Source organism: Paramormyrops kingsleyae, chromosome 6 (genome assembly GCF_048594095.1).
Source record: "Paramormyrops kingsleyae isolate MSU_618 chromosome 6, PKINGS_0.4, whole genome shotgun sequence".
NCBI lineage: Eukaryota > Metazoa > Chordata > Actinopteri > Osteoglossiformes > Mormyridae > Paramormyrops > Paramormyrops kingsleyae.
In genome coordinates, this window is record NC_132802.1 from 33,921,675 (window position 1) to 33,935,994 (window position 14,320).

The 14,320-nt window shown below is 42.4% G+C and overlaps 1 protein-coding gene across 2 annotated transcripts in view; it reads right to left on the reverse strand.

Moving 5' to 3' along the window:
- Positions 1 to 3,743: 3,743 nt before the first annotated feature.
- Positions 3,744 to 14,320, reverse strand: part of sema3bl (sema domain, immunoglobulin domain (Ig), short basic domain, secreted, (semaphorin) 3bl) — a 44,881-nt gene continuing 34,304 nt past the window's right edge. For both annotated transcript variants that reach the window (XM_023821016.2, XM_072713114.1), the window contains 6 exons: positions 13,898 to 14,129; positions 13,497 to 13,588; positions 11,848 to 11,889; positions 11,513 to 11,738; positions 10,124 to 10,257; positions 3,744 to 8,342 (listed from right to left, as the gene is read on the reverse strand). In XM_023821016.2, the coding sequence (XP_023676784.1) occupies positions 7,854 to 8,342; positions 10,124 to 10,257; positions 11,513 to 11,738; positions 11,848 to 11,889; positions 13,497 to 13,588; positions 13,898 to 14,129 (1,215 nt within the window). In that variant the 3' untranslated portion in view covers positions 3,744 to 7,853. The remainder of the gene's footprint in view (positions 8,343 to 10,123; positions 10,258 to 11,512; positions 11,739 to 11,847; positions 11,890 to 13,496; positions 13,589 to 13,897; positions 14,130 to 14,320) is intronic.

Below are 14,320 nucleotides of genomic sequence, written 5' to 3' on the forward strand. Positions count from 1 at the left end.
TCTTGCATTGGTCAGAGCCTCGCTGGAATAAAAAATTACAGGTGTAACAATTCTTTTCTCACAAAAAAAAACTGCATGCTGTGTGCTGACAACATGAATTTGTTTATCCTCCAGACCCAGAAAAGTTTCACACAAAATAATTTATAGCAAAGAATGTGGCTATGAGGAAAACTGAGTAAGTAATAATATTATTCATCCTGTTATTGCTATGCTAGGAATCTCTGAGTAAACCATAACTGTCACACTGCCACCTTATGGCTGGAGGTTACATATGCCCATAAAGCACAGCCCGCCTGTGCTCTCATCAGTCCTCATGACAGCATCTGTCCTCCTTGAGATAAGCTCACCTTATGTACAACTCAACTCTCATTAGCTGACCGATTCATCCTTGTTGCCTCAGTGTGTGTTCCCAGAAAAATGTCATGTCAATATTACTGTTACTAAATACTGCATCCTGTAAAAGGGTCATCTGTCTGTGTGTGTTGGGGGGGGGGGGGGGGGGGGGGTGGTGATTCTGTATTATTTTTTGGATTCTGCATTGGTATAATGTTCTTCTGACCTCTGCCATTTTACAACTTCCTCAAGCTTGCAGTGGATGTTCCTGGTTCCTCAGATGTTAAATCAAAAGCTTCACCTACAGGTTATGACACACATTGAAGAACATCAGGAGCAGTCTGATTAGACATTTCCTCATTTTCCAGAAATTTCCCCTGTTTATTTTGATTTTCAGCTTATCTAAATCATATTTAAATAATCCCCAGTAATACCTTCCCTAAAGATTTTCACCCAATAGTATCTACTGATTTGTATGCTTTTTAGATAATGTTTGTCTGTGAATGACCATACAGCTGAATGTCTTTCTGCTGTGTCTAACCAAATAATTGATAAGAACAGCTGGAATGTCTGAATATCTTCACTTGTGTTTAGTTTATCAGGAGGTAAGTGTCCAGGAAATGTCCTACTACTTAGTGCCCCGCACTAAACCCCCAGGTAGGAAAACTGTGTGGTTGTGTTGAATGATGAAAAGGCTGAAGGCAAAAGTGCATTTTCATCCTGGGGGATTCCTCAGTGTCAGGGTGCAGGGGCAGTGTGAGCCCTGCTGGGGGCTGCCTAATGCGTCTCAGAACAAGTGTTATTGTCATACAATGTGGGACAAAAGACTCGAGGGCAGGCATACTGAACAAACAAATGGGGGTATTAAAGAAAAAGAACAGAGACTAGAAAGTAACTGGATTATGGGGGATCGAATACAGCAGGCTTAGAATTGAGGGGCAGTACTTATATACATGGCTAACAAGGGAGCAAACGAGAGGCAGCTGGGAGTAATTAACGTGAGGGGGTTAAGATGATTAACAGGTATTTTTTATGTTATATTTATATTTTTTATGACACTATTTGAGCTACAGGGGGGTGCATGGACTTTACCAAAAATGCAACTGTAGGCAATAACTTGATTGGGCCAAAAGTAACTACAGGTTGAGATTGACGGCAAGTTTATGAATAGAGGTTACTTCAGGGTTCACCGTGAACCTGACCGCAGTTTGCTAATATCACCAGAGAGTGCAGGTTTGACAGTGGGGAAAACTGCAGGCTTCTGGGCAAAGTAAATGCCCTGCTCAAGCTCCTAAGGGACAATCAGGTCCAGCTGGCCAATTAAGGGAACCATTTACAGCCCCCATCCCTCGGTGATTAATCTTCATCTGTCACAGGGGGGGCCCACTTGCAGGAGAAATATGCACCAGCTTTCTTTGACTGACAAACATGTGCAAGCCCTGCCGTGTCCGAGATTTTCCTCCCTTCACGTTGTGTCGTCCCTTGAAAAATAAAGGTTTGCAGTGGCTTTTACCAGGGTGCAGGTTTTGAAAATCATAAGATAACAATCAGATTGGCTGTATGTTTTTTTATTTGGCTGTTGAAGAGCAAAGAAACAACAAATTCATTAATATACTGCAGATGCTGAACTGTGCTGTATGTAAGAGTTTTGCTGTGACCTAATTACAATAGAGGGGCTCATTCACCTCAGCAAAGGCAACTAGAGATTAATTAATAGTCCATAAAGGCACAGGATTTGCTAGGGGATCATAATGCAGAAAACCCATCACAATTACTGTATTTGCAAAACCATATACAGTATCAACCTTGCATTACTACAAATTATGAAGCTCTCATTGCAATATTAAAATTTAAAAAATTAACCTTTAAAAAACAAATACATGAATTATAATATGGTCCTTTGGGGGGTAGCATGATTAACCTGCAAGATTTCAAAAGAATTTGGAAAACAGGTTATCTTTTATAGAATGTCAGATAAATGAGTCAGAGCATTGGTGCAATTGCTGCCTACAGTAAACAAGCCTGTATACGGTGCACCGATCTGCACCCTGGGTTTTTATCATTAGCAGAGCGCTCCACCCTTAGCCAACAGGAAACTCTCCATCACTAATGAAAATTTTCATCCCAGAAAAACCAGGCTGGCTGAGACTGCTGGGGGAAGCTCATCCGAGAAAACATGAGACAGCAGGCCAGCTTCTGGCAAATGTCAGGCAGAAAACAATTGTCTCCAATTTAATTTTATAAGATTTGGACAAGAAAAGAAACTACATTTATGACTTTATATAAAATTTTTAAAACATCAACAGCTTTTCAGCAAGTGCCAATCCGAAGGAGGGAGGTCAGTCATAAAAACATTCTTGCATAATGTTTTCATGCACGTGTGACTCACTCCTGGCTTTATAGCTTCTTTTTTTGGTTCTGATCAAATCAAAGTATGTGCCCACAGGACCAAAACAACTTGTCTTTCCAAGATCACACCATCTCCATGAAGAATGAAATAACGCCCGTCTCTCTGGAGAGGTGCTGGCCCAATGGTGGTACAGCGACCCCACACTAGGCGTAGAGGCGAGGTGGGAGTTGAATAGCTGCCCTGTTGTGAAGTCCTGCCATACTGATGACAGATTATGATGACAGAATCTCAAACTCAAGTCCTGTATATAAGAAAGACTGTCATGTCATGTCAGTGAGCTTCTGGCACGACTGTTGTATCAGCACAATGGGGTCCTGGACGAATCTTCCCATCATTGCCGGGGAGGGGGGGCAGGGATGACTATGAAGAATCCTGGCGGAGCCTAAGTGTCACAATGAAGAGCCATTTATGGGACGACACCGGTTCCACAGAGGCGTTGCTGGTGGGAGACAGAGATGTAGCAAGTGTGCTTCCACTGGGGCTTGTGTCTTCGTTTCTGGTGAATCATGCCATACATAGTTGTGGAGACCTTGTAGGAAAACATTGGACGGGGGGTGGTATGGTTTCTGGAAAATGTCAGTATTCGTAAACCCTGGCGGTGCTTCCAGCTGGCAATCCTGGAGCTGACACAGTGAGATAATGCGGCTTCCCTGCAGCTATAGCTCAGCCTGGCCTTGCAAAGGGTTCCAGCGATTTGGCTCCATATGACCTTTCGTTAACTCAGTACCCAGACCATATGAGGGAGTGTGTGTCCTTGTGATGATATGATGATGCAAATTAAACATCGCCTGTTGGCCTCTTGGGCGAGATGCCATCCCAATGGCCGTCACCTCCCTCTGCTCACCAGCAGTACTGATTGCCATCCCCTTCACCATATGAAGGTGAAAGCCAAGCAGGAGTGTGTATCTGCATGTTTGTGAACAACAAGGACCCATATCCTGCTGTCTTACTGTTATCATTTTATCCCTTATTCTAAGAACTGTTCTTAACACTGGACAGCTTTTCTCATTACTAGATTTATTCATGTAAAAACTGACGTATGCATACACTGTATTCATTAATACATCTGAAAAAAATATACATCACGCTGTACAAATATTTATGAAAGCAGTTATTCAGTGAATGTAATTATGCTCTTACATGTACTGAGATAAATATGATTTAAATTAAAGGACACATTCTGGCTTTAGGGGAATTCACGGTAAATAATGGTGGTTAATAAAGTTATAATGTTTCACTCAGCAATAAACCTGAGATCAGCATTTAAACATTTTTTTTTATTAATCAAGCTACTATTTCTCCTGTCCTATATAAAAGGTTTACAGCTTAAAGGTTTGGTTCGAGTAAGAGAAATATTTTAGTGACTTTGTGCAATAACACCAGTCTTCAGTGCTCTTAAATGTTGATGACAGAATAGATACATATAACTGTGTAACAATATTGTAATACCACAGACATACACTCACAATAATAAAAATTGAAAAAATGCTCTTATGCAAAACTGGCCTAAAGAACAATAATCAAATCATATCTTCTTTGCAAAAACCAAAAACAACTTATAGTGACAAAATATACTCTATTCACATTGTAGAAAAAATACAAATAAAAATAACAACCAAACTGGATTTAAAGGGGAAAAGTAACATATAATCATGCAGTCATAAAGTTATTCCAAATAGTGAACCTTGCTCAATAACCCACTAACTATATCTAACACCAGGTTTAAAATATGTCTGAACACAACCGACTAAAAAAAAAAAAACAAACAAAAAAAACATCTGTTTAGAAGAGTGAAGAGGACACTGTACAGGAAAATGAAAACACTGTTACTTGGAAACAGACATCCATATTTATTCAAATTTTTTTTTGTCTTAAAATTTTACATTAATTGAAAAGTCATCAACAACAGGGACAGAGCTCCCACGGTGAGGGATTATGGGATTGATCTCGGAGAGGATCGGCTGGTGGCCAGGCCCCCTCTGTTTCTGATCAGCGGCTCTCCATGCAGACAGTTGGCTCGTGATTTTATTAACTTGGCCGTCGTTTGTGACAGCCATCATGCTAACTCACACGCATGCACAAACACACACACACACAAGTTCGTCTTCCTATCTAAATGGGGACCATCCAATCATTTCTATGGGAAAAACCATAATCCCAATCACGACACCCTTAACCTCTACCCATCCCTAACCTTAACCATAAGTAACCAACCCAAATACAAGACTTTTGTCATTTTTACTTTTTTGATTGCATTCACAGATTTTTATAAAACTGAGTTTATCAAAATGGGGACACTTTGGGTACAATTTGGTCCTCAAATGTGATCTATGCAAACCCACACACACACACACACAGGTTTGTAATTATATCTTTGTGGGGAAAATTTTAATTGCAACATGATGACTTTAACCTCTACCCAGCCCTAACCATGCCCATAAGTATCCAAACAAAATATGAGACTTTTGGTATTTTTAGTTTTTTGACTGAATTCACAGATCTTTGTGGGGACCTGAAAAATGGTCCCCACAATGTAAAAAAAAAAATGTTTTTATCACATTGTGAGGGACATTTGGTCTCGACAATGTAATATAAACATAATCCACACACACACATACATACGAACACAGCTGCAATATGCCTATTATTGTGGGGACTTTCCATTCATTTCTATGGGTAAAATCTAATCCTTACTATGATAACCTTAACCATAAGTAACCAAACAAAATACAAGAATTTTGAATTTTTATTTTTTTGATTTTGCATTGACAGATTTTTATAAAGTTGAGGTTTACATTGTGGGAACCTGAAGAAATGTCCCCTCAACTTAAAAAATAGCAAGTTTTACCATATTCTGGGGATATCTGGTCCCCACAATGTGGTAAATACAAACTCACATGCACACACACACACACACACACACACACACACACACATAGCACACACAATGAGTGTGAGTAGTTTGCAACATCAAATTCAGAGCCACAGAGCAATAAAGATACCTCTTTCAAATTAATCCATAAAAAGTATTTATGTTTGCCTTTACAAAAAGACACTCGCATGACATGCACAAGTCATTAAATAAGACATAAATACATGAAACATTAAATTATCTCAATGCTCCAACAGAGTCTCCTCAGAATGCCACACCCCTCTCCCCAAGCTCATTTTACATGCATCTAACAGATGCTGGCTTTGTAAATAATACACTTCATTTCTCTACTCAGACTACTGAGAAAGGATGACCACTTTAGCAGACTGCTCATGGAACAAACCTATGAAGTTAAGTTAGTAAACAGTTTGTGGTTAAGTGTCAGTCTGTTTCTCTGTCATGCTAAGTTAAAATAGAAATTTACATGTTAAGAGGCACAATAACCGCTGTGTTTTTTGCATTAGCATTATTATGGCAGTAAATCAGGCAATCAGGCACCTACAGTACAGAAAGACCAGCTGATCCAGCTGGTCTTTCTTAGACTAATTGGTTTAGTAGAGCCAGCTGGTGGATTTGGGTTAGAGAGTGTTACAAGAGATGAGGAGGAAGTGTGATGTCAGAGGTCTTCCTAACGGGGGTACTGTACGAAGCAGGATTTCTAGATTAGCTGGGTTAACTTAAGATAGAAGTCATGATTGTCCAATAGGAATGCTTCTGGCTTAAACTCATATTGGACATTCATGACTTCTAGCTTAAGTTAACCCAGCTAACTGAGAAATTCTGCTTTGTGGAACACCCCCTAGGTGTCATACTGTATGTGATTTGATCTTTCCTGTACTTTGTGTTTAAGGTTCTTCTGATTGCATTTTCAATGAGTTGATCCTAAAGGGGCCACGACCCCATTTGCATTAGAATTTTTTCCCTATTAAAAGTCATTTGGTTTCAGTTAACCTTTTACTGTCCAGCATCTCTGTCCTGTTTTGTGTGATCACTCTGCACCTGACTCACTTCTCAAAGGTTGAGAATGAGACTGCTAATTTCAGATTTATTACAGAGTAAAAGCATAGTTTCTGGCCAAAATGATTTACATCCTCATTTCTCCTGAAGAGTAAATAAAAAATAATACATGAATGATCTGTAAGGTTGTAAAATAAAAAATATAGATGTTGAAACCTACACACAATGCATCCCAGTGTGAAATGCCCCAGTTAGTTATGACATAAGTTTAATAAACAGTAAAGATTATTTAAGTCAAATCCTTTCAGCCTGCATATTGTCAAAAGGACACCTTGCAAAAAGATATGACATGGTCACAAATAAAACAGTGGAAAAGACATTATCTTGTACAGAAGTGAGTAGTTTTGAAAATCACTGTGTGGCGGGAACAGCCTTGTGTTTCTGGAAGACACAGTTATGAAGACTCTTCCTCTCTTCCAGGCAGGACCAGTAATCATGTAAAAATGGATTCCCTGGAGGACTTTTTGTCCTCAGAGAAGATTTCAGGCTCTGAGGGGATTATATCTTAACAAACAACAGGCACCAACGATCTTCGACTTCAGTAATGAACCAGAGCGCAAAAAGCAAACTGGAACACTGCAGCAAGATCAGGCTCCTCCACAGATGAAGGCTGGAATTCCACCAGTAAAAAAAAGCCACTGTGACCCTTTTCAGTTGAACGACCAACTATCGTCACACAACATTTTAAGTTAAACAGCTCTTATTCGGTTCATGTCCAGGATTCATTGAACGAGTTTTTTGAAGTCTCTTTTTTTTCTTTCCTGGCAGATTGGAAAGGCAGGGTGCAGGAATGGATGGGTAGGCGAATGCCACTGTGTGAAAGAGCATGATAATAACAGGGGTGCAGCAACCTCTGTGGGAGGAGAACACAGCCAGCCCGTGTTTTCTTTAGCATATGGTTTGGAGGTATGGTTCGGCGGGAGGTACCACAGGAGCACAATGTAGAGGGGTGAAAAGGCCCCAAGCAGCAGCTTGGCAGTGATGCGTGTGGAACTATGTAACAGTCATGAATATTCCACCCCACCCCCCACCCTGACTTTGTTCCATCCACTGTCCCATGCCCACATGTCCAACTCTGAGATGCATCAATTTTTTTCCCCCTTGTCATTGATTTGCCACCCCTACCCCAAAACTCTCCTCAGTGGTACAGGCGCCATGCACCTAATCCCGCGGGTGCAGGTCACGTGGTGTCCGGCTGCGCTCGCCTGACGCCCTGTTGCGCATCTTGCGGGCGCTTTCCTGGGCCATTCGGTACTTGTCCAGGACGCCCTTGTGCTTGCGCCGGAGCTTGTCGCTGCACCACACACGTTCGCAGTATTCCTCCACGCGCAACAGGTCCGACGGTCCGATCAGCTGCACGACATCCTTGTACCAGGAGCTGCTGCGGCCTGGACCTCGCGGGGCATAGCAGGGCGGTCCTGGCCGAGAGCCAGCCCTCTCCCTGTCCTTCCCCAGCAGTTCGGTGCCCTCTTCCCTGGCCAGCAACTCGCCCAGCGTCTCCCCCGGCAGCACCTCCAGTGAGATGCGGGCCAGCGTCTGCGTAAAGCCGTGCTCCCAGGACCGGCAGATGTAGGCGCCCCCGTCTTGGCGGGACAGCCGGCGGAACAGGAGCCCCTCCTCAGTCTTCAGTACGCGTTCATCTGTCTTTACCTGCAGGAGTGACAGCGCATTGGGGGCGCTAAATACTTAAATAGTATTTGGTGTTTAATCACTGACCAGAGGTGCTGGTCCTCAGCCTGAAGCACTATTGCTATGAGTGATCTGTAGCAATTTCTTCACTTTTATAGTTTTCGTTAGTTAGAATTAAAGATTATAATCACGCATTGATTTGTTACTGTGATTCGCCTGGCTGGCACTACATATGCAGTTACAGTATAGATAATTAATCAACACCCTTCAGATCCGAGAATCCAGCAGTGCCGTGGTATAAATATGCTTATTAAACTGAACAATTAGGTTTAAAATAGTGTTAATGTTAAAGGATAAAAGAATAAATAATGTAAGTCATCTTGGATAAAAGTGGCTGTGGCGGTGGAACCGGGGGGATGGGTGCCCCCAAAATTTTATTTGGCTTCATTTGTCCCCCCAATAAATAGACCTGTGTCTTTAAATTCTTAAGCTGTGCCCCCCCCCCCCCCCATATCATCCTCTCTCCTGTGCCTTTGGCTGCCATGTAATACATAAGAACATAAGAACATAAGAAATTTACAAACGAGAGGAGGCCATTCGGCCCATCAAGCTCGTTTGGGGAGAACTTAGCTAATAGCTCAGAGTTGTTAAAATCTTATCTAGCTCTGATTTAAAGGAACCCATGGTTTTAGCTTCCACTACAATAGCAGGAAGACTATTCCATACTCTGACTACACGCTGTGTAAAGAAGTGCTTCCTCAAATTTGTTTTAAAATGTTCTCCCGCTAATTTCCACTTATGGCCACGAGTTCTAGTATTTAGACTAATATTGAAATAAATATAGTGAAAACCGCTTACAGTGTTCATGGTTATAGTGATCAACCACTTATATGGATCAAAAAAATCAAAAACCTTGGGACAGAATCATTCCTGTACAAATACTGTTTAAATAAACAAGTAGTCTGCTTACAGTGTTCTTTTTGGGTCTTTTTATGCATGACAACATATGGGAAAAAATTAAATTATGGTAATTCTTTTTTTCTTTTTACTTTACTACGCCCTACTTTGCCTAGAGTAACCTGTCTGCTTCTGGCTAGCTACCCAAGGCTAATGCTGCATGCACGGAAAACATGACAGGAAAAAGAAATTAAATTTTTCTCAATGACTCATCAAAGCTTATGATTATAAACAAATAATCTTATGTGCACAATACTGTAATTTGAAAAGTGTTTCAAACAACTGTACTGTATTTTAAGAGTCAATAAAATTCATTAAATAGTGCACTGTCCGTTTTATTACTTTATATTCATTTTAATAAATAAACAGATGTCAATTAGATGGTAATCTGGCCGAGATATAAAGAAGAAGAAGAAAATCTGTTGTAATGATCATCCACTTAAGTGATCAATTTCATCCAGACAGATGTGATCACTATAAACGGTTTCCACTGTACATCCGTTTAAAATTAAAGGTGCAAACACAGTTCACTTTGAAGTTTTCTTTGTACGGTATCTTATTATTATTATTATTATTATTATTATTATTATTATTATTATTGATATTATATAATTATATTATCATTATTGTGTTAATTCTTTTTATGTGCTGGCATCTACCAGAATAAATAACATTTAAATTGGGAAAATAATAATCATTGGGAATGTAACATTGTCACACGAGCCTGAGCGAAACCAGTCGTCTGAAGGACTGGATGGGTAACAGCATCTGGTCCATCTGCAGAAGCTGGCAGTGCACCTCCTTCTCATGCTTCTCATGCCTCTGCACCTCCGGCGGCTCCTCACCTCCTCCTTTCGGTCATCCCGCTCAATGTGCCAGGTGACGCTCGCCTGGGGGGAGCGGGGAACACACTCCAGGAATGTGCTGTTGTTCTCGGTGCCGTAAACCACCCTCTCCTCGCTGGGGTCCAGCTCGTCCACTGAGGACACACACAAAAGCACAGGCATGCAGATGCTGGTTACTACCCACGGTGCACTTATAAAGTACAAAGAACCACCGACCAGGTCGTAAACCTGCCATCCACAAGGGTACACAAAGGCGCACTGTGACACACATACCATCCAGTACACAAATACATCACTCTATTCACATACAGGACTGATCAAAAACTCAGTTATGCAGGTTTTTATGACCATGCTGAGTTTCTGAAATATCAAGAAAAGTGTGTGCTAAGTGTTGTGTGTTAGGGGTCTGTGCTGTGCTGTGCTAAGTGTTGTGTGTTAGGGGTTTCTGTGTGGGTTGGTGGTGTTGGGCTGAGGTCTGTGCTGTGCTGTTATCCTGTGACTGAATGATCGCATGCAGATGTTTTTGGGTATGTAGACAGTCACTCCCACAGCTGCAGGGACAGCAATCCAGCCTCTACACCTTTCCTCTCATTCCAACCTGCCAGTTCATTTTTAGTAAAACCTAGCACTAGTGTGTGTATAATTATTGAGAATTATTCATTATTATAATTATTAATAATTTTATTGATATCAGTGGGTAATTTCTCTTTTTGCCTCCCCCATCTTGCTCTCTGTTAGTGTGTGAAGGGCACCCACCCATTGCAGCACCCAGGGAGCTGGGTGTTAAGGGCCTTGGCCTTGGACCGACAGCATGTTGTTTTAGCCCCCTGAGTTGGTATTGCACATAATTCAGCAAATCAGTTTCTGAGTGCCCTGACTAACAGTGTATAGCTGACAGCAACATGTTTGTATATACACTGCTCTGCCTTTTTCCTGCCTACGTTCTGTCTAATTGTACTATGACTGCTGTGCAGGAGCTCAGCGGAGGACCAGAGCCTCACTTCCCCCAACAACACATGTTCTCTGCAGGCCTCGGCAAGGCCACCACATTCAGCCTTCCAGCACGATCACAGCTCAGCCTTTACTGATAATGAGTGCCCAAAAGCCTGAGTTGCATAGACGTCACAGCTGACAAAGTAAACTATCCTCTTTGGAGTATTTTTAACCATCTACAATGAGTAATGTAAAGTGAAGGACATGCACCTACTAAATCACTGTCATTCCACAGGTCCTGTTCTCTGTTCCTCTATTCCTCCTCTCCTCGTGTTCTGTACATTTTGCTGCAGATCATGAAGACCTAACTGCCAGCCTGCTTTCTCTAAGATGTTCTCCTTCCAACCTGCTTTCCATGACATGTTTTTTTTGTTGGTTTCCATCCCAGTTCCTCACCGTTGAAATTCTGGTCCACGCACTGTAGGACGGGGTTGCCGTGGCGCACGTCCTGGCGCCGGTACCGCCGTTTGCTGTGGGACATGTAGCGCGTGCAGGAGGTGCCGTCCCAGGCGCAGTAGGGGTCGCGGGCCAGGCAGCATTCAGCGCAGGCCTTGCCGTACATCTCACAGTGGTGCAGCCGGACTTGGGCCACACCCGCCGGAGAGCCCACAAACAGGGATTGCTGGTGGGTCGAGAAACAATGTCATGTGACTGTCATCCTGGGTGGAGCCTTGGGCCCTGGGGAGTACTAAGCACTAAGGACATACAGTAGGACATTTGCATTTACTTACCCTTTTAACTGAGATATCCATCGAAGTTATAGGTGTTGGCACCTGGAGGCAAAAAAAAATGAGAAGCGCAGAATTATGATCAGTTACAGCACATGAACTGATCTGACCGCTCATGCAAGGGTCCCACGTGAATTCAAAGGGCTGTGCAAGCAAGTCGTTTACTGGTCACAGTGAAAACACACCCTGCTCTGTTTAGATTGAACATGGTCCCCCTCACTGCTCGCTCGTGCCAAGATACTAGCGCATGCTGTGAGGACAGAGTGATGAAACAGTTGATCCATCCACCCATGCTGTTTAACTGTTTGTGGTGTCAGTGAGAGCAAAGCTGATCCCAGATAGCAAAGGGCACAGGGGACGACCTCGTATTTATGAGGTGTCAGTTATTATAGCGCACGTCCCACGTAGCGTAGGATGTTGGGGTATATCTCCAGGTGTGTGGAGTTTAAGTCAAGGGAGGTAATGCTAAGATTATACAATTCCTTGGTGAGACCTCACCTAGAATATTGTGTACAGGTTTGGTCACCATACCTTAAAAAGGACATAGCGGCCTTAGAAAAGGTGCAGCGTAGGGCCACAAGAATGATTCCTGGTCTTAGAGGAATGTCATACGAGGAAAGGTTATTTGAGCTAAATCTGTTCAGCCTCAAGCAAAGGAGGGGACATGATCCAGGTCTATAAGATTCTAACAGGTTTGGATGCTGTTCAACCGAATAGTTACTTCAGCATTAGTTCAAATACAAGAACTCGTGGCCATAGGTGGAAATTAGCGGGAGAACATTTCAAACTGGATTTAAGGAAGCACTCCTTTACACAGCGTGTAGTCAGAGTATGGAATAGTCTTCCTGATAACGTAGTGCAAGCTGAATCCTTGGATTCCTTTAAATCAGAGCTAGATAAGATTTTAACAACTCTGAGCTATTAGTTAAGTTCTCCCCAAGCGAGCTCGATGGGCCGAATGGCCTCCTCTCGTTTGTATAGTTCTTATGTTCTTATAGTATAACCCCTACCCAGCCCTAACCTCAACCAGGGGTATAGTTAGAGTTGAATGGATAGGGGGGCTGAGTCTTTACTAGGGGGGGTCGATGGCAATTTTTTTTATAATATAAAAAGCTATTCATGACTTAAGCCAATAAATACAAATTTATTTGGGGGAGCTAAAAACATTTTATGGGGGCTAGGCCCCCCTTAAAATAGGCCTAACAACTCCCCTGACCATAATTTACCATAGAAATTAAACACACACTCACACACTCACACGCACATATATACTACAGATAAATGAAAGACAAGAATCTACTTAAACACGTTTTTGAGAAAAAAAAATCCAAGCTCAACCTACAAGTGAATAACTGAGAAGCTAACCAAATAAATATTTAGAAGACAAAACCTGGATTCAGCTGGACAATGTTTCCAGAAAACAAAAAAAACTCATTGATATTACTCCTTAAATAAAATTATTTATATTTAATATAATGTATTATAAGTAGGAATGCATAAATCATTGTTAATGTTATATCTATTATTATTGTGGCCTAAGGGCCCACTATAGAGCCTGTCAGCTATCCCAGGAATAACAAGATTTATAGAATGTAAAAGCAGTAAGAAGCAAAGAATAAGGAGGGTGAGAATGATGAAGGAGCAGGGTGTACCTTAAAGACCTGCAGCTCCTCTAAGATGATCTCTTCTGTGCTCAGAGAATTTCCACTGCGCAGGGAAATGACCTTCAGCACCATGCCAATGTCTAGGGCAGATAAGGGAGTTCAGGAATCAGAGCTTAGAATTAGCAATAGCCATTTGCAGAGGATGATACACGTGGTTCGTGTCCAGTTCGTGAGCCGGGAGACCTGCAGTGACATCAGCCTTTGTGATAAAGTCTCGGGGAATTAGGGTGACAGCTACAGGTCAGCTGACCTTGAGCAGAGATGAGCCACCATGATAGAAACCACATGTGTAAGAGTGCAGCCATATGAAGTCATGAAGGGGAGGCGGGTATGTAATAATGCCTCTGAGACAACTGGAGGTGAGGGACGACGAGGTCTGTGACCCCCACCGGTGCCGATGAACATGACGTCGTACTGGCCGTCCTCGGCCTCCACGCGGTCCACCACGATCTGCTGCAGCCGGTACTCCACATTGGTCTTGACCAGAATGGGCTGTCGCTGAATAGGGTAGATGGGCCTCCACATCAAGGGGTGACTGCGGCTGAACTGCAGCACAGAGTCCGGGAAGTCCTTGGTGCTGGCGAAATGCCGACCCGGCTGGTTGATTATCTTACTGGGACACTGAGGGAAAAGGGCAGAGACATGGGAGCAAGGTCTCTGCAAGGTCAGCAACACACCATTAATAGAGATGTGTGTCAATGAGAAAAGGCTGTTTGACAAGGGCTTGTTCAGAGACTCGAGTTCAGAATCAACAGAAAATCAAATCTGCACTACATGAGCTCTGAAACAGTAACATTTACCACATGGTGCAG